General features: G+C 34.8%; 1 protein-coding gene across 1 annotated transcript in view; it reads left to right on the forward strand.

Annotated features, from left to right (window-relative positions):
• The window catches only part of ADGB (androglobin), a 188,165-nt gene that overhangs the window by 63,595 nt on the left and 101,228 nt on the right, over positions 1 to 23,342 (forward strand). The window contains exons 7-9 of the mRNA XM_073789314.1: positions 6,928 to 7,067; positions 9,933 to 10,019; positions 21,469 to 21,716. Coding sequence (XP_073645415.1) covers positions 6,928 to 7,067; positions 9,933 to 10,019; positions 21,469 to 21,716 — 475 coding nt within the window. The remainder of the gene's footprint in view (positions 1 to 6,927; positions 7,068 to 9,932; positions 10,020 to 21,468; positions 21,717 to 23,342) is intronic.

Below are 23,342 nucleotides of genomic sequence, written 5' to 3' on the forward strand. Positions count from 1 at the left end.
CTGCAGTTCTTTTTGTAAAGTAAATACACACAAGCCAAATTACAACACTGTCCTGCTGCTCCTCCTCTCCTTTGATCCATTCTTCAAAATTGGGACTGTAGTCCTAGAAGGCTATAGAAGAGCACTGATAGCAATGATAATAAATAGATAGACAGATGCAATTGTTAAATGGACCAAAACAAGAACTTTGCTGTTTCAGAGGCTGTGTTCATGTGATAGATATGGCTACCTGGTTTTCTGGCTGGTAGAAATCTGTTCTCTCTGGGCTAGGAGCAGACATTTCTGCCTCTCTCTCCCTAATTCCCAGATGGTGGGGCTGAGTCAACACCTCTTTGCAGATGAGGTGTAATAAAGTATTAGAGTAAATTATTTCCGACAAGATAAAATATATTGCTACTTTCTTTTCTTGTCCCTTTCCAGACACACAATTTAATTTTTGATTTTTTTCCTCTTCCAATTCTAATTCACTATTTACATGTATATCCTTTGGTTTTCACTGCAAATATTTAAGAAAGGTGTTCATAAGAATATTCTTTGTTACCCTCTACTGCTTGATTCAGGATAATGTACTGGAGGTACATCCTGTACCCTACATCTATTTTCCTTCCACTGTCCCATCTTGTACACCTTAAGGCATACACCTCACTGTTTGTTTTCTTCCATTTATTGATACCGTCTCATTTGTTTCTTATTGGACATTGATTTTTTCCTTCTCTGCCTTATTACATATATTCTCCTCCTTTCCTGTTGTCTCTTGAAGCAATCACCTTAGTCATTTCTTCAAAGTAAACCAACCAATGAGAGCCTCTAGGCATGACATTTAAAGTTCAGATTTTTACACCAGCATACTGTTTCTTCTGTAAAAGTTTTTCCATTTTTTCCAGTTTGGATTGTAAGTAAATAGCCTCAAGTTTCTTGGACATCAATCAAAAATTTATTGGGTAGCATAAAAAACAGTATTATAAAACAGAGAAGTTTTCTCTCTTCCTTCACCTGGCAGTGATAACACTGCTACTGGGCCACATGTGGTCTCCTCAGGTGCTTTTCAGTGTCAGCATTCCTTGGGATCCTTGAAAGAAGCAGTTAAGTTATTGCTCTCCACCTCAGATACGTACTGCTCTTGGCAGCCTTTCTCTGAGTGCTTTCATGTATCTCTGAATAAACAGAGAAACTCACACGTTGAGACCAATACTTTTCCCCTGTTGCCCTCTGTCTATCCATATAAAAAACATATTATCTTTTATTTCTGATTAACCTTTGTTAATTAACTTATTAAGTGCTTAACCCTTTAAGCACTATATTATCGTAGAATTCAGAGTTCTCAAACTGTGGGGTGCAGAACACACCAGCATCAACATCACCTATCATGTTTCCCATATACCCCCCACCCCACGGTCTCTGGGCAGAGCCTGCAGTCAGCATTTGAAACAAACTCTCTCCCACCCAGTGACCTGCCATGACAAATTATTTTTCCATCCTTCAATTACATTTTTCCAAAATGGAAATATTTTTGTTCTCAGTTCATTATTATTAACATTATATATGCTTTTATTAAAAAAAACAAACATTATTAAAATGTTTAAATTAGCCAGTGGAAGTTCCCTATGACTCTACCTACCCAATCATAGTAAATGATTTCTGTATATCCTCCTAAACTTTTTTTTACAAATATATTTAAACCTACTATATATAATCTATACCGACAGTAAGATCATATAGTACTCATCATTCTGTATTTTTTTTCCTAACCACGGACATTTTTATGCTAATATTGATTGATCTACCTTGCACTCCATTGTTTAAAGATGACAATAACTATAGTTGACCTTTGAATAACATAGGTTTGAACTGCTCAGGTCGACTTATAAGTGTATTTTTTTCAATAAATACAGCACTATGGTTATGATCTGCCCTTGGTTCAATCCTCAGATAAGGAGGGTCAACTATGGGACCTGAGTATCCCCAGATTTTGGTATATGTGGCTGATTCTGGAACCAGTCCCCCACAGATACCAAGAGATGACTCAATACGTATTTTGCTAATTTCATATTGACAGACATTTAAGTTATGACCAGTGTTTTACCAATACAAACAATGCTCTAAAATAGCGTCTTCATGTATATGTTTTTTCCCATTTGTGTGACTTTTCTCAGCTTTCTACATGTGTAATTTTTCTGTCAATATATATGCAAATTCTTAATTTTGATAAGTATATCCAAGTTACTTGTGTATTTTGTGTGTAATTTATATTTGATACAATTGGGTCTTGTCCGCAATTTTGTCTACTCTGTTACTTCTGTTACATTTTATACATTTCCTTTTTCTGTCCTCTTATTCATTTCCTGAACATTCTGTAGGATTCCATTTTGTTTATCTCTGGTGTTTTTTTTTTTTTAACTATAGTTATTTACAATATTGTATTAGTTTCAGGTGTATAGCAAAGTGATTCAGTTATATATGTATATATATATTTTTTTCAGATTCTTTTCCATTATAGGTATGGAAGATGTTGAATATAGTTCCCTGTGCTACACAGTAAATCATTGTTTTTTATCTATTTTATATATAGTAGTGTGTATCTGTTAATCTCATCCTCCTAATTTATCCCTCCCCCTGTTCCTCTTTGATAACCATAAATTTGTTTTCTATGTCTGTATGTTTCTGTTTTGTAAATAGATTCATTTGTATTATTTTTGAGATTCCACATATAAGTGATCTCATATAATATTGGTCTTTCTCTGTCTGACTTACTTCATGTAGTATGATAATCTCTAGGTCTATCCATGTTGCTGCAAATGGCATTATTTCATTTTTTATGGCTGATTAATATTCCATGTATATATGTACCACATTTTCTTTATCCATTCATCTGTTGATGGACATTTAGGTTGCTTCCCTGTCTTGGCTATTGTAAATAATGCTGCTATGAACATTGGAGTGCATGTATTATATCTTTTAGAATTAGTATCCCTAGTGTTTTTGAGTATATCTCTTTGTATAAATTTTTTTGTAGTGGTGGCTCTAGGGATTAAAATATACATGCATAGCTTATCACAGTCCACTAATATCAACATTTTACCTCTTAAATTGGAATATAACTGCTACCTTTTAGGCCCCTTTACACCCCTCCCTCTTTAGTATCATTGTCTTAAATGTTTCTTGAACACATATTGAGAGCCTCATGAAAAATTTTGCTTTTAAATGTCAAAAATAATTTTAAAAGCTCAAGAGGAAGCTAATACTCTATCATTTAACAATGTGCTTACTCTTTCCTTTGCTCTTTCTTTATTCCTAATGTTCCATTTTTTTTTCTTTTTTTGCCTTTGAAGAATTTCCTTATGCCTCTCTTTTTGAGCCAGTCTCCTGGTGACAAATTATTTTATCTTTCCTTTACCTAAAAATATTTTTGTTTCACTTTTATTCCTAAAGAATATTTTCACTCAGTACAGAATTCAGGGTTGACAGTTTATTTCTTTCCGCATCATGTGCTACTTTCTTCTGGCCTCTGTGGTTTCTGGGGAGCAATCTGCTGTTCTCCTATAGGTAATGTGTCTTTTCTCATTGGCTGCTTTTAGGCTTTTTTCTTTGTCTTGTTTTTTAGGATTTTGAATTTAACATGTGTAGATTTCTGGGTGTAGATTTCTTTGGAATTATCCTGTTTTGGGTATTCTGAGCTCCATAAATCTGTAAGATTATGTTTTATGATAAATTTGGGAAGTTTTCAGCCATTATTCCTTCAAACCTACTTCAGCCTTACATTCTTTGTCCCTCTTTTTTTTTTGGACTCCAATGACATGAATATATATATATTTGCATTGTCTTACAGGCCCCTGAGGCTCATATTATTTTTTCAATCTATATCTCCCTTATTGCTCATAATTTCTATTGATATAACTTGCAGTTCACTAATTTCTGTCATTTGCATTCTGCTATTAAGGGGTTTGTTTGTTTATTGTTTAATTTTAAATTCAAAATTACTATTTTTTCCTCTTTCATATTTTCTATTTCTTTGCCGAGATTTTCTATTTTTCATTTGTTTCAAGAGTGTCCATAATTACTTGTTGGAGCATTTTTATAATAGCATATTTACAGTTCCTACCTAAAAATTACAACCTCTCTGTTATCTTGATTTTGTGGTCTGTAGATTGTATTTTCTCATTGAAGTTGAGATGTTCCTGGGTTTTGGTATGATGAGAAATTTTGGACAGTTTCCTGGACATTATTTGTGTTATGTCTTATGACTGTGGTTTCTAATTAAAATTTCTATTTTAGCAAGTAGTCAGCCTGTTTAGTTTTGGAATGCACACCCTGGATCACTTTTGTGGGCTTTGTTTCAAATCTCAATTTAGTTTGTAACACCTGTATAGTGCTATTCTGTTACCCAGAGGATAGGACTCCATCCCACAATCTCCTTATCACCACCTGAGGAGGGGGAAGTGTGCTTCATTACTGCCTGGGTAGGGTGTGGAAATAAGAGTTCCTCCAATAGGTTCTACCAGGCCAGGCACCTCCTCTTTACTGCAGGAGGAGGATGGAAGTCAGTTCTTCCCACTGACTCTTCTGGGGAGAGAAACTGCTTTGTTTACTTCAGAGCAAGTGCAGAAGTCAGAGCTCTACCCTGAGTGGGAAGGTACCACCTATTACTGCAGTAGAAGTAGGGAAGCGAAGTCAGAATTCCATAGCATTCATATAATTATGACCATTCAGGTTTTTGCTGAAATCTCTGTCCACTGATTGCTCTTTTCTTGATCTTTTGTAATTGTGATTTGAAATTGTGATTTATATTATTTATAAAACAATTTTTTTGTTTTCCTTTCAGGGTGGTCATAGGAGGAAGAGGGTATAAATATATGTAGCCATTTAGTTATTGTGACCTGGAATTGAAGTACGGAAAATAATAAAATTTGAACATGACTGTATTCTAAAGTATCTTTTATTAACCTATGTTTATCTTAACAAAAAGGTATCTTTCTTTACAAGCATTCTATAATTAAACATTGTGATGGTCTTTTAAAATTATGTGGCACTAACACAGTAAACTCAGTAAAAATGTCCAATATACATCATTTACATGCAGTGACAAAAAAATACCAAATGCAATAATAATTCAATGCCCTATGATGAGGTTTCAAAAATTATTTGTGTTTATATATACATAACATTTCATTTACTCATAAATTTAAAGGAGACAACTAACCAATGTATTAATATCAGTGAAAATTATTATAACCTTAGTCAAATTATGTTTTAGATATGTAATGTTGAACATTCATCCTTGTGTATTTTTATGTAACAGCTTTATTGAGATACAATCCACGTACCATACAATTCACCCATGTAAAGTATACAGTTCAACAGTGTTTAGCAATCAAAGCATTCTGTATTGAAATATGTAATCACTGATCAGCTGGAAGCAGATGATACTTGTTAAACTGGTATAACAAAGTTCTTATGGCTACTTAAAACTTTTCCTTTGTAGGAATCCAGATAGCCCCTTTGAAATTTTTTTTCTGAAAATCAAAGTGTAAGAAGGGAGCTACTATTGCTATTTTTTACTGTGGTAAATTATACATAACATTTTAAGCATTATAAATGTACAATTTAGAGACAGTACGTATTTTTACAATGCTGTGCAATCATCACCACTATTTATTTCCACATTTTCATCATCCCAAATAGAAATTCTGCATCCATTAAACAATATTTTCTCATTCCCCTCTCCTCCAGGCTCTGGTGGCCTCTGTTATACTTTCTGTCTCTATAAATTAGATATTTCCTGGTACTTCATGTAAGAGGAATCATACAATATTTGTCTTTTTGTATCTGGCTTATTTCACTGTGTATTCTTTTGGGTCGTTTCACTTAAAATTAGAAGAGAGAGTAGCTAAACACCTGTGACTTTAAACCTGTCTTGCCCTACATCATCCATAAGGAAATAAAGAAAAAGTCATATAACCACTAAATAAGGCAGTATGAGTTCAGTTACAGGTGTCATAAAAAGAAAGCATTTTTCACCCTATTGTTCCTATCTACCTGGGAAAATTATACTGTTCCTTGAATCTTGAGTTCAAATGTCACCTTCTTGTGAGGACATCCCCCAAGCAAAACTAGTCACACTTTCCTTTCTGGTCCTAGAGCATTTTAAACATATTACATTTTATATTTGCCTATATGCCTTCCCTCACTAGTCTGTAAGCAATTCAATGGTATAGATATAAGCCATGTGTTACAGATCTTTGGGTTCACAATGCTTGCGTCACTGCTGAAATATTTCTTGGGGGAAGAAATGAATTCAAACTAAAATTTCACATGTAAAACCAAAGTTTAAAAAAATATTTGAGTTCACAATCATTAATTTTATCATTTACCTCAAGCTTTTAATAATGAAATAATATGTATACAGGTAAGTATATAATGATTTTATTAAATAAATTATTAATTAGCTTTATGTTAAAAAATAGATCTTTAAACAGGAGTAGGAGTAATATGGTAATTGGAAGTATAAGATCATTGAGGATATAAGGATAAAAAATAATTACTAAAGTTACATTTGCAGAATTTGCATTATGACTGTATTAAGTTATTTAATCATGTCCAAACTTTCCATGATTGTGTGGTATTTTGGTTTTGCTATTTGAAACGCTTCAATTTACTGCATTATGTAGGATGGGGCACCCTAGAATGTGCTAAAAGACCTCATAAATAATCATACTATTGATATAGATATAGGCATGCTATAATTACATTAAACAAAATAATAAGGTAAAACGCTCAGAGTAGTATTGAATACCAGTATGTCAGTCATTAGATGTAAAATGCTAAAATAAAATTATAAAACAGTAAATAATAATGTCAGCAGTGTACAATAATGTATGAGAAAAAATAGTGTTAATCACTGATAATATATTCCTTTCTTCTCATCTTTAGGGTTGCTGGAGAAAGATAACTATTGATGACTTTCTGCCTTTTGATGAAGAAAACAATCTATTGCTTCCAGCTACAACCTATGAATTTGAACTTTGGCCAATGCTTTTGTCTAAAGCTATCATTAAGCTGGCAAATGTGGAGTAAGTAGAATAAAAAATTATCGCTCACTTGTATAAAAACGAACAGGCAAACAACAGCAATGACAACTATACTTCTGTATCGCATAGCTTTATTTTTCAAAAACTCAATTTTAAGAAGCCTTTTCTCCAAACAATGTAAACTTCCTAATATAGAAATAAATATGCCAAAGCCACTGATTTGAAATATTGCATTAGCCCACAATAAGACAAAATTCCTCCAAGAAAAATACTAAAAACTTATTCTACATCCAGTGTTTCCTTATAATGAACGGAAAGTCAGTCATGGAAAATTAATCTTCAGCTTAATGAGAGAAAGAAGTTGTTTTGTAGGGGAAACTATTGGTTCATGTAAATACTGAATAATGTACACTGGAATCCAGTTAAAGTTTTAGGCTCTGTACATGCAGCAATCATTTACTAATCTTGAAGCCCTGAACTCTTCTGAAGGATGTCAGTGTGCTCCTCATACTTTTGGTAACATTGTTCCTTTTTATACATTCAGGATGAAAACTACTCATGTTTCCTTCAATATTCTTGTGAAATCTGCTTGTGTCTTATATACCTGCATGACTTGTAAACTGCAGACATGTATGGGACATGTCTGCTATGTTTATTCTCTTAGCTTCCACTTGTAGAGACCTGTGGTCCTTCCGTTCTGGCCTGAATGATGCAAAAAATCTTTGATGCCTGACTTGCAAATGCATGGCAGCTGTGTGTCTCTGCTCAGTGGGAGAATTCTCACACACAGTGCACCAGCTTGAATTTGACACCCTTCCCCCTCCTGCAGTGTGTCACCGCTGCTCCTTTAAGAGGCCACTCCAGCCATTTGCTCAAAGCTCAGCCCCCTCCCCTTCTATTATTACACATAGCACTGTCAGTCAGTAGCCTGGTCTGATTTTTTGTGGATTTTCATTTAGCTCAGCTTCCTTTTTCTCTCCCAAAGCCACACAACGAAAACAACCCCTCCTACTGCCATCCTTTTCATCTCTCTTTTCTCTTACCAACCCTCAATTTTCTATTGGAAATTTGTTTTACCCAGCTTGCAACACTTAATTGCAATCATTTTTAAAAGCTCAGCTCAGATCATTTTAGGTAGCTGAATACTACCAAGTGTTCAAAATAGTGACAACTATGTTTGTTTATTTTTGAAAGAAAATAATGTTCCTAATTCTCAGACCTAACTTGAAGTTCTGAGAATTAGAGCCGCAAGGCCAGTGAAGCAGTAAATGTGTGACCTGGATAATTGGAGTAGCATTTTATCTTTCTTAAAGCTACAGTTCAGTAGAATTTTGTAGCAACTTGAGTAATAGAATTATTGTTATTTTTGAAAAATAAACAAATCCAACTTGAAAATAAAGGACCAGACTTAATGTAAGACATTTCTTAGGCTTACCAGTGGAAATCACTACATGGTCCAATTTATATTCGTCCAAAAGTTTTTCTCAGATTTTATAGTAGATAGTAAATATTTTATGGGAGTTTTAGCTTTCTACATTAAAAAATTAATATTTAGTAGTTATTTAAATACCACTAGGAAATATGCAAAGGAAAAAGAGTTACTTTTATGGGGTTTGCACCGTCACATCCTGAATATTAATATGATTATTCAAAGAGGAGTTTAGACTGTGAATTATCCCACTAGATATTAGTTATCTTTGAGATATATAGACATATCACAATTTATAATCTGTAAACTAGAAGCCAGTGTAAATTTTTAAATGATGGAGCATGTGACTAAGATAGTAAGATTTCTTTCTGAAGAAAAAGACATGTATGCCGGTCAATACCATCAGTCATCACCGTTGGCATAAGGTGGACTGAAGCTCTGATTCCTGAGCAAAACATAGATATGGCATTTGTGTGTGTTAATGAAAATAGACTAATCACTTCAGAAAAAAAATTTTTAACAAAAGGATTAAAATGAGAAGAGCAATATTTGATCAATCACGGCCTCATTTGACTTTATGCTATGGTGGCAGATCCACTCTTTTGTACAGGATAGAATGGATGTTTCTGGTTCTCTGAAATTATCTAAGGATTTTATTAAAGATGTCTGATGCCCATCTTGTCCTGCCATGTGTGAGACTGACTTAATACACAGCCTCATAGGAATCTTAGAATAATTACCGAAACTAGAAAGATGAAGGACACTGCCCTATTTTTAAAAGACCATGATAATATATTGAATATATAGAATAGATTATATATCATCTATATATATTTCCCGATATATAATATGTATGGATATGTTTATGACGTTATGCTTTATATATATGACATTTTAAAATAAAGCTTATGGGCTTCCCTGGAGGCGCAAAGGTTAAGAATCCGCCTGCCAATGCAGGGAACATGGGTTCGAGCCCTGGTCCGGGAAGATCCCACATGCCGCAGAGCAATTAAGCCCGTGCCACAGCTACTGAGCCTGCACTCCAGAACCAGCGAGCCACAACTACTGAAGCCCGCGCACCTAGAGCCCGAGCTCCGCAACAAAAGAAGCCACCGCATTGAGAAGCCCGAGCACCGCAACGAAGAGTAGCCCCCACTCGCCTCAACTAGAGAAAGCCCGCTCGCAGCAACGAAGACCCAACACAGACATAAATAAAATAAAAGAAATACATTTATAAAATAAAGTTTGTAAGCATGTTTTGTAATAGATATGAAATTTTATCTTTGGATCTATTTAAGTGCCTTATCAAAACAAGTCATCTGACTGTTGGAAAAGTATATTCTTGTGCTCTAATGTATAACCAGTAGGACCCCTACATTTATTATTATATCACTGCTTATTAGAGATTCCTGTTTTTTATAGACCTCTCTCTGTTTTCAAATGTTATTGACCATACTATTGTGTATTTGCTTTTTTAGCATCCATGTAGCGGAGAGGAGAGAACTGGGAGAGTTCACAGTGATTCACGCACTCACAGGATGGTTACCAGAAGTCATTTCTCTCCAGTACGTTTGACCATTAAGTACTCATATATTTTTTTCTCTCTTCCCCAGTAAGGTTTCTTTAACTAAAATATTCTTAGTCTTTAAGAAAATTTTAAAAATTGTCACATTTTACAAAATGTTTGGAGAATAACATGTTATAGTATTATAAAAAATTCCTTGAGAATACCAGGATAAATTCTGTTTCCTTATATATAGTAAATTTAATCCTTAAATATCTGAATTACAAATATTAAAACAATGTTAATTATTTATTATGATAAAATATTTACAGGTGTCCCTTTCTACTTATACACTTATTCAATACAGAAAAGTACAAGCGACTTTTAATTAGCTACCCATACTAGGGAATGAATAATATTAAAATGCCTATTAGGCCTTAAGCACTTTAATATATTATTCTAATTAACACCCACAGTCCTGAAAAGATTATCTTATTTAATTATCCATATGACCCTATCAGCTAGGTGTTATATGTCATTAGAAATGAGAAAACTGAAGCTCAGAGTGGTTGAATTCCCTAAAGCTGTGTACATTGTACCTGGAGGTAATATTTGAATGTAAATCTTTCTGGGTCCAAAGCCCACAGTCTTTCTCTCATATGATTCTAGATATATAGATATTGTTTGTCTATGTTCAAAGAGAGAGGATTTAATTTAATACTTACTTAAAATTTCACAAATATTTTTTGTTTCATGAATAAATGTTATAGCCACATAATTTGATCATATTACCATTGATACTGGAAATTAATCAGGTTAAGTACATAAAAAAATAATTAGATCAATAGATCTGAACATGCCATCAATCCAGATGCTGAGTTTTATAAGATCAAATCCACAGTACAGTTATCAATTTGGATCATCTCTGATCTTTGGTGTTAGAAAGCTACCATTCCCAGTGTCCAGGTTAAAGGAGACTGAAGACAAGTCCTAGTGACTTGGATTCTACCACCTAAAGCGTCCTTTCAGCAGGATAAACTAGCCATTGTTTAGTTCAAAGAAAATATATTTGCAGGGAAAAAAATGGGAGGGTAGACAAACTCCTCTAAGGACCACTTTCCTGAAAGAGAGCTGATTTTGCTTTTTACCTTTGGGAAAGGTCCAGATAGCACCCTTTTAGATCGTCTCATGGAAAATCCTTTTCTGATATCTAAGAGAAGAGGATATTTATTGACATGATATGGTCAATGTTAGTGGAGAGAAATAAAGAGAGAATGGGGTTTATAAGTATGGACTTTTCTAAATTTTTATCTTCAGTGTTGATGGAATGCTTAAAATTTTGCCTTAATTTTCCCTGCAATAAATATACCAGAGACATGAAAACATCAGAAGTCTATCAGAGGGTGGTAAAGAAACAGGAGATCAAAATGATTTGTGACTAGAAAAGTAGTAAATTAAAAATTGGGAATTGTCTCTTGCTAGAATCATACAGTGAAATCATACATGAAAACTGAAAACACTATTCATATACTTTCATGATTATAAGACCAGTTTATTTCTTTTGTTTTAAAGACTTTTTTTTTTTTTTTTGATATAGACCATTTTTTAAAGTCTTTAGTGAATTTGTTACAATATTGCTTCTGTTTTGGTTTTCTGGCCATGAGGCATGTGGGATCTTAGCTCCCCAATCCCGCACCCCCTGCATTGGAAGGTGAAGTCTTAACCACTGGACCACCAGAGAAGTCCCAAGACCAGTTTAATAATTAAATTAAATGAAAATTTTGAAGGATTTTAGATGCTCAATTTGCATCAATTTATGGTTGCTTATAAAATGTCTATGAAAATGATATAAGGGGAAAAAGCTTGAGCTTTGGTGTCAGAACTATATAGCTAAACTTACATTCTTATAATTCCAATTTCAAGCTGTGTGAATTTTGCAAGTAATATAACATTTTGGGGCCCTAGTTTTTTCATATGTAAAATGCAGGTAAAAACGACCTGTCTTATAGGGTTGTTCTCAGGATTGAGTAGGTCAGAGTGTCAGAAAAAATAACTGATGTATGGTAGAGACATAATTAGTGCAAGTTTCTTTCCCTCTAATGAGTATCACTGTATTATTTAATATTATATAGATATATGTATGGTAGTTAATAATCAACCTTTGGAAACAGAGAAAAGTCTAAAAAAATGAGACTGACTCAGATGTTCAAGTTTATCATTTTACTTCTAAATGTACCCAGAAAGTAAAAGATATATACTCTCTTTGATTTATGTCATGATTTGTAGGATTTTTTGTTATGAACATTCTGCTACACTATGCATGTAATTTAAAATTACAATTACACTATAAAATCACAGTGTTAACTCATGTGTATATAAGTGTATAATTTTAAATGAAAAGAATGTCATGGAACAGTATAATAGTGATTGTCAAGAAATGTTTAATTTGAAATCACCATCTGCCAAGGATGCAGGTGGAGGTCACGTATGGCATCATGGAGAAAGTTCTGACTTGATCTGAGCCTTTACCATTGACTGGGTTTGATTTGAGGGGACAGAAGGAAAGGGACAGGGAAAGCAGGAGAACAACATGATCAAAGCCATGGCATGTTCAGAAGTGGGATGTCTCTCTTCCTACAAAGGATTCGATTGTGCAGAGACAGCCCCTGAGGGGCTTCGCCTGTCATGGTCATGGTTTTACAGAGGTCCAGGAGAATTAGAGTACTCAAGTTTCATACTTGTGTTCACTACTGACTTTTTCCATATGAAAATCAATTAGGGTGAAAAGTGTTTTGTGGCATCTTCAACAGACAGCCTTTCCCTTCCCTCTCCCATAGAAGTACCAAAGGGAGACATTGCTCTATTTGCAACTGTTGACCTGCCTCTTATGTTTTCCTACAGTTAGCACTGTTTTATCATTTGGAAAAAAAAAAACCACCTTCTAACTCTCCGTATTATACTAGAAATACAGAGTGGCTATTAGAAGTCTGACAATTTCAAATGAAGAGATGATGCTTTTCTCCACAAATTTCTCTGATCTTGGTGTAATTCATTTGTGAATAGAGCACTCCACCACCCCATATTTAAGCCTAACTGTCCAACATGTTGTATAGTCTCATCCTTTGGTGTATGAATATTTCTTTTTCACAGCATAACATTTTTTACATTGTAGGTGGGAAAAAACACAGGGGTTTTGGATTCAGAAAGATCTATTTTAATCCTGATTCTGTCATTTGGTAGTCTATCATTTGTGACTGCATAAAATTTATAACCTCTTAAACTTCAATTAGGATTGTACTACCTATGTTGCAGAGCTGTTATGGGATTAAATGCAAAAATGAAAACTGTCTTGGCAACCACTAGCTGGCCACCCACATCTTCATTCTGTTTCTCAAATGTGCTAAACTCATTTCCCTTAGGGTCTTTACATGAACTGTTCTTTGTTTATGCCTGGAATGATCGTCCATCAGATATTTACTTGGTTGGATATGTCATAACATTTAGATATCACCAAGCTTAACTATCAGCTCCTCAGATAGGCCTTCTCAACTATCCCATCTAAATTATTTCTTTCCCGAATGACTCCATATCCCATTGTTTATTATTTTGTTTTCATCTTGAAAGTTATAGCTGCCTGTTATCTTCTCTCTCTCTCTCTCTCTCTCTCTCTCTCTCTCTCTCTCTCTCAGTTGTATCCATCCACTGGGATGGTAAGATGCATGAGAATAGGGACCCTTTTTGTCTTTCTCAATGTTGAGACTTCTGTGCTTAGAGAAATGACACTGAATGGCCATTACACAGTATGTTCTCAATAAATGTTCGTTGATAGAGTAATTTCAAAAATATTTTAAAAGGCTAAACTAGAAGTTTGTAAAAGATTCTTTGGGAATCCAGGACAGGAATGTATAGCTTAATTTCCCTAGAAAGTAATGCTTAAACTGACCTCAAAGGATTAGTTGAAATTAGTGCAGCTTATTGAGGTAGGAAAGCCAACTCAGAGAAGAAGGAATAGCCTGAAACTACAAGGGAGCAGGGTGTAGTCCCAGAAAGGCACATTGTCCTGCAGGACTAGATTATGTGCTGGGTTCTGGAGGATGGATGGGTATGGGGTGGAGAGGTATGCTGGAACCAAATAGAGAAAGTTAAGAAATCTTCACAACAGAATGTCACTGAGGGATTTTAGACAGGAGGATGATCTTATCAGACTTGTGATTTTGGAGGATGGCTCAGGACTGGAGCAGGGGAACTGGTTTGTGCAGTACTGCAGAAGTCTTTGCCAAGGGCTTCTACAGAGAAAGTGGTGATAGGAATGGAGAAAGGAGATTAATCCTTTGTCAGTTGCTTTGTTTGCAAATATTTTCTCCCATTCTGAGGGTTATCTTTTTGTCTTGTTTATGGTTTCCTTTGCTGTGCAAATCTTTTAAGTTTCATTAGGTCCCATTTGCTTATTTTTGTTTTTATTTCCATTACTCTAGGAGGTGGGTCAAAAAGGATCTTGCTGTGAATTATGTCATAGAGTGTTCTGCCTACGTTTTCCTCTAAGAGTTTTACAGTGTCTGGCCTTATATTTAGGTCTTTAATCCATTTTGAGTTTATTTTTGTATATGGCGTTAGGAAGGGTTATAATTTCATTCTTTTACATGTAGCTGTCCAGTTTCCCCAGCACCACTTATTGAAGAGGCTGTCTTTTCTCCACTGTACATTCTTGCCTCCTTTGTCAAAGATATGGTGACCATATGTGCGTGGGTTTATCTCTGGGCTTTCTATACTGTTCCACTGATCTGTATTTCTGTTGTTGTGCCAGTACAACACTGTCTTGATTACTGTAGCTTTATAGTATAGTCTGATGTCAGGGAGCCTGATTCCTCCAGCTGCATTTTTCTTTCTCAAGATTGCTTTGGCTATTCGGGGTCTTTTCTCCAAAACATACAAGCAGTTCATGCGGCTTAATATCAAAAAAACAAACAAATCCAAAAATGTGTGGAAGACCTACATGGACATTTCTCCAAAGTAGACATACAGATTGCCAACAAACACATGAAAAGATGCTCAACATCACTAAACATTAGAGAAATGCAAATCAAAACCACAATGAGGTATCACCTCACACCAGGCAGAATGGCCATCATCAAAAAATCTACAAACAGTTAATGCTGGAGAGGGTGTGGAGAAAAGGGAACCCTCTTGCACTGTTGGCGGGAATGTAAATTGATACAGCCACTATGGAAAACAGTATGGAGGTTCCTTAAAAAACTAAAAATAGAACTATCATATGACCCAGCAATCCCACTACTGGGCATATACCCTGAGAAAACCATAATCCAAAAAGATACGTGTACCACAATATTCATTGCAGCACTATTTACAATAGTCAGGATTGGAAGCAACCTAAATGTCCATCAACAGATGAATGGATAAAGATGTAGCACATATATACAATGGAATATTACTCAGCCATAAAAAGGAATGAAATTGAGTTATTGTAATAAAGTGGATGGACCTGCAGTCTGTCATACAGAGTGAAGTAAGTCAGAGAGAGAATAACAAATACTGTATGCCAACACATATATATGGAATCTAAAAAAAAACCGGTACTGATGAACCTAGTGGCAGGGCAGGACTAATGATACAGATCTAGAGAACGGACTTGAGGATGTGGGGGGGAAGGGGAAGCTAGGGAGAAGTGAGAGTAGCATCGACATATATACACTACCAAATGTAAAATAGATAGCCAGTGGGAAGCTGCCCCATAGCACAGGGAGATAAGCCCTGTGCTTTGTGACCACCTAGAGGGGTGGGTTAGGGAAGGTGGGAGGGAGGCTTAAGAGGGAGGGGATATGGGGATATATGCACATGTATAGCTGATTCACTTTGTTATACAGCAGAAACTAACACAACATTGTAAAGCAATTATACTCCAATAAAGATATTTTAAAAAAACAAAAGAATGGAGAAAGTGTTGTCAATTGCAGTAGGAGGAGGTAGGATCTAAGGGACGTACTTTTTATTTGATGAGAGTTTCATGGAGAGAGACTTGGTCATTCTCAGTTTTCTAACTTGATTGAAAACTAGAAGATGGTGGCAGGATATTTTAATTGATTGATTTGTTTGTTTTTGATTTCTTTTCTATAAATTTATTTTATTTTTGGCTGCATTGGGTCTTCCTTGCGCTGCGCAGGCCTCTCATTGCAGTGGCTTCTCTTGTTGTGGAGCACAGGCTCTAGGCACGTGGGCTTCAGTAGTTGTGGCAGGGGGGCTCAGTAGTTGTGGCTTGCAGGCTCTAGAGCGCAGGCTCAGGAGTTGTGGTGCATGGGCTTAGTTGCTCCATGGCATGTGGGTCTTCCTGCACTAGGGCTTGAACCCATGTCCCCTGCATTGGCAGGCGGATTCTTAACCACTGCACCACCAGAGAAGTCCGAGTTGTTTGTTTTTGGATAGATGTCTATTAGGTGGTTGTACACAACCTCTTCTCTTCTGGAGAGAGGTTTGAGCTGGAGCTAATGATTTGAGGGTTACATAAAAGTACAGGTGAACCTAAAATATGGTTGTGCTTATTAACTCACTGAGGAAAGGCTATAGGCTATCAAGAGCATATTGAGGAGAACTCTGGGGAAGCAGCCCTAATTGGTCAGCAGTGAGCAGAGGAAAGGGAGTGTTCAAAGGAGTCTGCAAGTGATTTCTATAATAATAGAAACTAGAAAAGAATGATGTTGTAGAAGCCTCAGGAAAGAGTTTAGAGAATGTAAAAATATTGTTAAATTCCACAGAGAAGTAACATAGAGATCATTTATCTAAATGATAATATATAGGAAAGTGCCTGGCACTTAACAGATGCTCAAATACATATTCTTTCCGTGTCATGTGTGTGACATGCCTCTCTCCCCTCCCAGACTGAGTGAGCCTTGAGACTAGGGCCATATGTTTGGTCTCTTTGTTTATTTTGGTTTCTTTGTTTCTTTGCTTGTTTATTTATTTTTATTGAGATGTAATTGACATATAACAATATATTAGTTTCAGGTGTACAACATAATAATTCAATATTTGTATATATTGAGAAATGGTCAACACAAATCTAGTTAACACCCAGCACCACACATGGCTATCATTTTCTTTCTTGTGATGAGAACTTTTAAGACCTACTCTCTTAGCAACTTTCAAATATACAGTACAGTATTGTTAACTACAGTCACCATGCTGTGCATTACCACCCCATGACTCATTTATTGTATAACTGGAAATTTGTACCTTTTGAACACCTTCACCATTTTGCCCAAATCCTACCCCTTGCCTCTGGCAACCACTAATCTGTTCTCTATATCAGTGAGTTCATTTTTGTTTGTTTTGCTGTTTGTTTTTAGATTCTGTATATAAGTGAGATCATACAATATGTGTCTTTCTCTGTCTGACTTATTTCACTTAGTATAATGTCCTCAAAGTCCATCCACATTGTTGCAAATGGCAAGATTTCCTTCATTTTTTTTATGTCTGAACAATATTTCATTGTGTATATGAATACCACACTTTCTTTATTCATTCATCCATCCGTAGATACATATGTTGATTCTATGTCTTAGCTATTGTAAATAATACTGCAGTGAACATGGGAGTGCATCTGTTTTTTTGAGTTAGTGTTTTCATTTCCTATGGATAAATACCCAGAAGTGGAATTGTGGGATTATACAATAGTTTTATTTTTAATTTTTTGAAGAAACTTCATACTGGCTGCACCAATTTACATTCCCACCAACAGTGAATGAAAGTGCCCTTTTCTCCACATCCTTGCCAACACTTGTCATTTCTTGTCTTTCTGATGATAGCCATTACAACAGGTGTGAGGTGATAACTCATTGTGGTTTTGATTTACATTTACCTGATGATTAGTGATGTTTAGCACGTTTCATTGTACCTGTTGGCCATCTGTATATGTTCTTTGGAAATATGTCTATTCAGATCCTCTGCCCATTTATTAATTGGATAGTCATTTTATTGGGTTAAATTAGTTCTTTTTATATTTTGATATTAACCCTTTATTAGCTATATAATTTGCAAATATTTTCTTCCATTCAGTAGGATGTCTCTTCATTTTGTTGTAGGTTTGTTTTGTTTTTTTGCAGAAGCTTTTTAGTTTGATATAGTCCACCTGTTTATTTTTACTTTTGTTGTCTTTGCTTTTGGTGTCAAGTCCAAAAAATTATCACCAAGACTGATGTCAAGGAGCTTAACATCTATGCTTTCTTCTAGGAGTTTTATGGTTTCAGGTCTCACTTGTAAGCCTTTAATCCATTTGGAGTTAATTTTTGTGTATAGTATAACATAACGGTCAAGTTTTATTCTTTTGCATGTGACTGTCCAGTTTTCTCAGCACCATTTATTGAAGAGAATGTACTTTTCCCCATTATATTCTTGGCTCCTTTGTCATAAATTAATTGACCATATATGCATGGGTTTATTTCTGGCTTCTCTATTCTATTCCATTGATCTATGTGTCTGCTTTTATGCCAATATCATCCTCTTTTGACTACTATGGCTTTGTATTACAGTTTGAAATCAGGAAGTGTGATGCCTCCAGCTTTGTTCTTCTTTCTCAAGATTACTTTGGCTAATCAGGATATTTTGTGGTTCCATACAAATTTTAGGATTGTTTATTCTACTTCTGTGAAAAATGTCATTGGAATTTTGATAGGGATTGCATTGAATATGTAGATTGCTTTTGGTAGTATGGACATCTTAACAATATTAATTCTTCCAATCCATAAGCCATGTATATCTTTCATTTATTTATGTCTTCTTTAATTTCTCTCATTAATATCATAGTTTTCAGTGTACAGGTCTTTCACCTCCTTGGTTAAGTTTATTCCTAGGTCTTTTTGCTGCACTTATATATGAGATTGTTTTCCTAATTTCTCTTTTAGATCATTATTAGTGTATAGAATGCAAAAGATTTTTGTATATTGATTTTGTATCCTACAACTGTACTGAATTTGTTTATTCTAACAGCTTTTGGGTGGAGTTTCTTAAGGTTTTCTATATATATAATATTATGTCATCTGTAAATATGACTCTTTTACTTCTTCCTTTCTGATTTAAAAGCCTTTTATTACCTTTTCTTGCCTTATTGCTCTGGCTAGACTTCCAATACTGTGCTGAATAAAAGTGGTGAGAGTGGCTATCCTTATCTTGTTCCTGATCTTAGAGAAAAGCTTTCAGCTTTTCACCATTAAGTATGATGTTAGCTGTGGGCATGTCATATATGTCTTTTATTATATTGAGGTGTGTTCCCTCTAACCCCATTTTGTTGAGCATTTTTTATCATAAATGGATGTTGAATTTGTCAAATGGTTTTCTGCATCTATTGAGATGACCGTATGATTTTTATCCTTCATTTTTTTTACTGTGATGTATTACACTGATTGATTTATGCATGTTGAATCATTCTTGCACCCCAGGAATAAATCTCACTTGATCATGGTGTATGATCCTTTTAATGTATTGTTGAATTGTTTGCTAACATTCTGTTGTGAATTTTTTGTGTCTATGTTCATCAAGGATTTTGATCTGTAGTTCTCTTTTCTTGTGATATCCTTGTCTGATTTTGATATCAGGGTAATGCTGGCCTCGTTAAATGAGTTTAGACATTTTCCCCTGTCTTCTATTTTTTGAAAGAATTTGAGAAGTATTGGTATTAATTCTTCTTTAAATGTTTGGTAGAATTCACCAGTGAAGCTCTCTGATTCTGGACTTTTCATTGTTGGGAAGTTTTTGATTACTAGTAATCAGTCCATTCAGATTTTCTATTTCTTTGTCTTGGTAAATCATATGTTTCTAGGAATTTATCCATTTCTTTTAGGTTGTCCAGTTTGTTTTGTATATTTGTTTATAGTAGTCTCTTATGATCCTTTGTATTTTGTAGTATTAATTACAATGTGTCTGTTTCATTTCTGATTTTCTTTATTTGAGTATTCTCTCTTTTTTTTGTTGGTGAGTCTAAAGGTTTGTCAATTTTGTTTATCTTTTCAAAAAACCAGTTCTTAATTTCTTTGATCTTTTCTACTGTCTTTTTAGTCTCATTTATTTCCACTCTGATATTTGTTATTACCTTCCTTCTACTAACTTTAGGCTTCATTTGTTCTTTTTTTTCTATTTCTTTTAGGTGTAAAGTTAGGTAGTTTATTTGAGATCATATTTCTTAATGTAGACATGTATTGCTACGAACTCTCACAGAACTACTTCTTAGAACTATCTTTGCTTTGTTGTATTTGTTGTCGTTGTATCTGTTGTATTTTTGTTGTGTTGTACTTCCATTTTTATTTATCGCAAAGCATTTTTTAAATTTCTTCTTTGACCCATTGGTTGGTCACTAGCATATAGTTTAATCTACACATAGCTGTGAATTTCCCAGTTTTCTTCTTGTAATTAATTTCTAGTTTCATACAGTTGTGGTTGGAAAAGATGCATGGTATGATTTCAGTCTTCTTGAACTCATTAAGAGTTGTTTTGTGACTTAACACATGATCTGTCCTGGAGAATGTTCCATGTACATTTGAGAAAAATGTTGCTATTGGGTGGAATGTTCTATATGTTCTAAGTCCATCCTATTTGATGTGTCATTCAAGGCCAATGTTTTCTTTTTTTTTTTTTTTGGCCATGCCACGTGACATGTGGGATCTTAGTTCCCTGACCAGGGATCAAACTCACTCCCCCCGCAGTGGAAGCACGAAGTATTAACCACTGGGCTGCCAGGGAAGTCCCAAGGCCAATGTTTTCTCATTGATTTTCTGTCTGGATGATCTATTCATTGGTGAAAGTGGGATATTAAAGTCTCCTACTGGGTGCTCTTCGATGGGTGAGTCCTGGGATGGGTGAGTCCGTGACAGCCCTTTATGAACTCTTTCTGAGTTTGCTATAGTCTTGTGGGCCTCATGGATGCAAGCCCTGCTGGCTTTCAAAACTAAATGTTTTGGGAGCTTGTCTCTGATCTGCAGGTCTTAAAAGTTGGGGTGCCATTATGTGGGGTTCAAACCCTTCACTCTTCAGGGAAAAGCTTAGGGATGTGAGCTCCCTCCAAACTGTGTGTGCCCACACTGTGTGAGGTTTATGGCAAGACTGTGTCTCAGCCTCTCCTAGCCATTTCACTATGTTTTTTTTTCTCATTTGCCAGATATGAAGGAATTCCTCACCTAATTTTTTTTATTATTTTCAGAGGAAATTGTTCTGTATGTAGCTGTAGATTTGTTGTGTCCATAGGAAGAGGTGAGTTCAGAATCTTCCTACATCACCATCTTTAATTGGAACTCTGTGTTTGGTCTCCTTGCATCAGCAAAGCCCACCACAGAGGAGGCACTCAATCAAAGCTTGTTGAATAAATAAGCACATAATGGTGTTTTTAACTAACATGTGAAGAAACTATTGTAATTGGTTTTTTGAAGTAGCAAGTTAATTTTTTTCTGTCAGCAATTCTTGATGTGGAATAAAAAGCTTAATTTGGAAATTAATGTTGTTTTTTACCTAAGCCCAGGATATACGGACAAAGTTTGGGAGCTCTTGAGAGAAATATTGCCCGAGTTTAAGCTGTCAGATGAGTCCAGCTCTGAAAGCAAAATAACAGACACAGATGCCAAATTAAAAGAACAAGGAAAAGACATGAAGGATGGGAAAGAAGTGAAAGATGGCAAAGAAATGAAAGATGGCAAGGAATTCAAACCTGAAGTTTCAGCAACAACACTAAAATTACCTGAGAAAAGTGACAGAGTTTTAAAGGGTAAGACATTCTATATCATGATGTTATTCAATATGGGTATTATATATAAACACTTTATAGTTTAGTCATTGCTTAATTTAATGATTATTTATTGTCATTATATTTATATAAGTGTTGTGAAAACAGTCATGTAATTAAGGTCCTTTCTAAGATATTAGAACTTGCAATGGTGTTTACCATATGTTAATTATTCTACTATATTTTGCTCTCCTTAAAAATCAAAGGCAATTATATATTTTGATGATACTCAATTAATATATTTATTAATATAGAAAAACACATTAAGTTTTCAATTTCCCTTAAACACATCTTTCTTATATGTTATATGTAGAGTGGAAAGGACCAGAACACCAAAGGAGAAAAGTTGTCCTGTTTTCCTTTTCAGGAAGTGTGAAATAGACACAGCTTAGATTATGATTTGCAGGTTATCGTAAGGTGAAAGGTAAAATCTGGAAAAAAATTTTTTGAGTTATTTTACAGAGTGTAGGAGCATTTCTTCTTAAGTGGGAAATATATTTAATCATTATTTTATGTTTTCTAAAATATTTCATATAGTCATACATATGAACAATAATGCTTGTATAGTAGAGTTAAATATACTAGAAGATACTCAGCTTTTTTATGTACTGTGATAGCATCTATAATGATCTTTCAAATGTTTATGTTTTATAAGATATTGATATTTTGTCCTTAACTAGATCTTATCAACCAGCATTTCTAACCATATACTGCCCAGAAATAATTACTGTAAATGTTCCTCAAAAATATACAAAAAAATTGTGTGTGTGATATCTGCCTATCATCAGTGCCATTTAAAATGATCTAATGTGCATTAGTTTATAAAAGAAAGCAAAAAAAAAGCCAGTTTAAATTCGTTTTACCCAGTGTATCCTAAATTAATTTGAACCTGGAATCCCTTTCTCATGTATCACAAGTTAACTTCTGTCTATCCATCCCTCCATTTAACAATCCATTCAATATACTACTTGCTGAGAATATCGGTAAGTGTTCCAGGAATTAGTGATAACTTGATGAACAAAATCAGGTGTGGAACTCACTTCCTAGAACTAAGGTTTAGTGAGTGGGACTAACATTAATTTTAAAAATCATAAATACATACCAATACATGAGTCTTGAAGGGAAATACAGGAAACTTTAGGAGTTCATATGAAAGACCTAGTCTGGGGCATCAAAGAAGAATTCCCTAAGGAATTTTGAGCTGTGTTTGCAAAGATGATAGGGATATCTGGAGGAAGATTAAGGACTGAGAAGGGAAGAGCATTCTAGGTAGAGGAGACAGCAGATATAAATATTATGAAGAAGTAGCAGGAATGACAATGATTTGGAAGACCTGGTAGAAGATATGTTTAGCTGGAGGAGAGGATGTGTGGAATAAAGTGGCTTAAGAAGAGCCTGGAGAAGTAGATAGGAGACAATCATGTCAAATCCTCCAGGTCATGTTAAGATGATTGATCTTTACCAAGGAGCAATTGACGGCTAATGAAGAGTTTAGGGTTGAGTCATGATCTATTTCACATTTTCAAAAGGATATTCTCGTTCTCTGAGAAGAAAATAACTTGGTGTGCACATGGGGGTGGAGAGTCAGTGACATGAGTGGACATAGAA

Source organism: Tursiops truncatus, chromosome 12 (assembly GCF_011762595.2).
Source record: "Tursiops truncatus isolate mTurTru1 chromosome 12, mTurTru1.mat.Y, whole genome shotgun sequence".
NCBI classification, from domain to species: Eukaryota; Metazoa; Chordata; class Mammalia; order Artiodactyla; family Delphinidae; genus Tursiops; species Tursiops truncatus.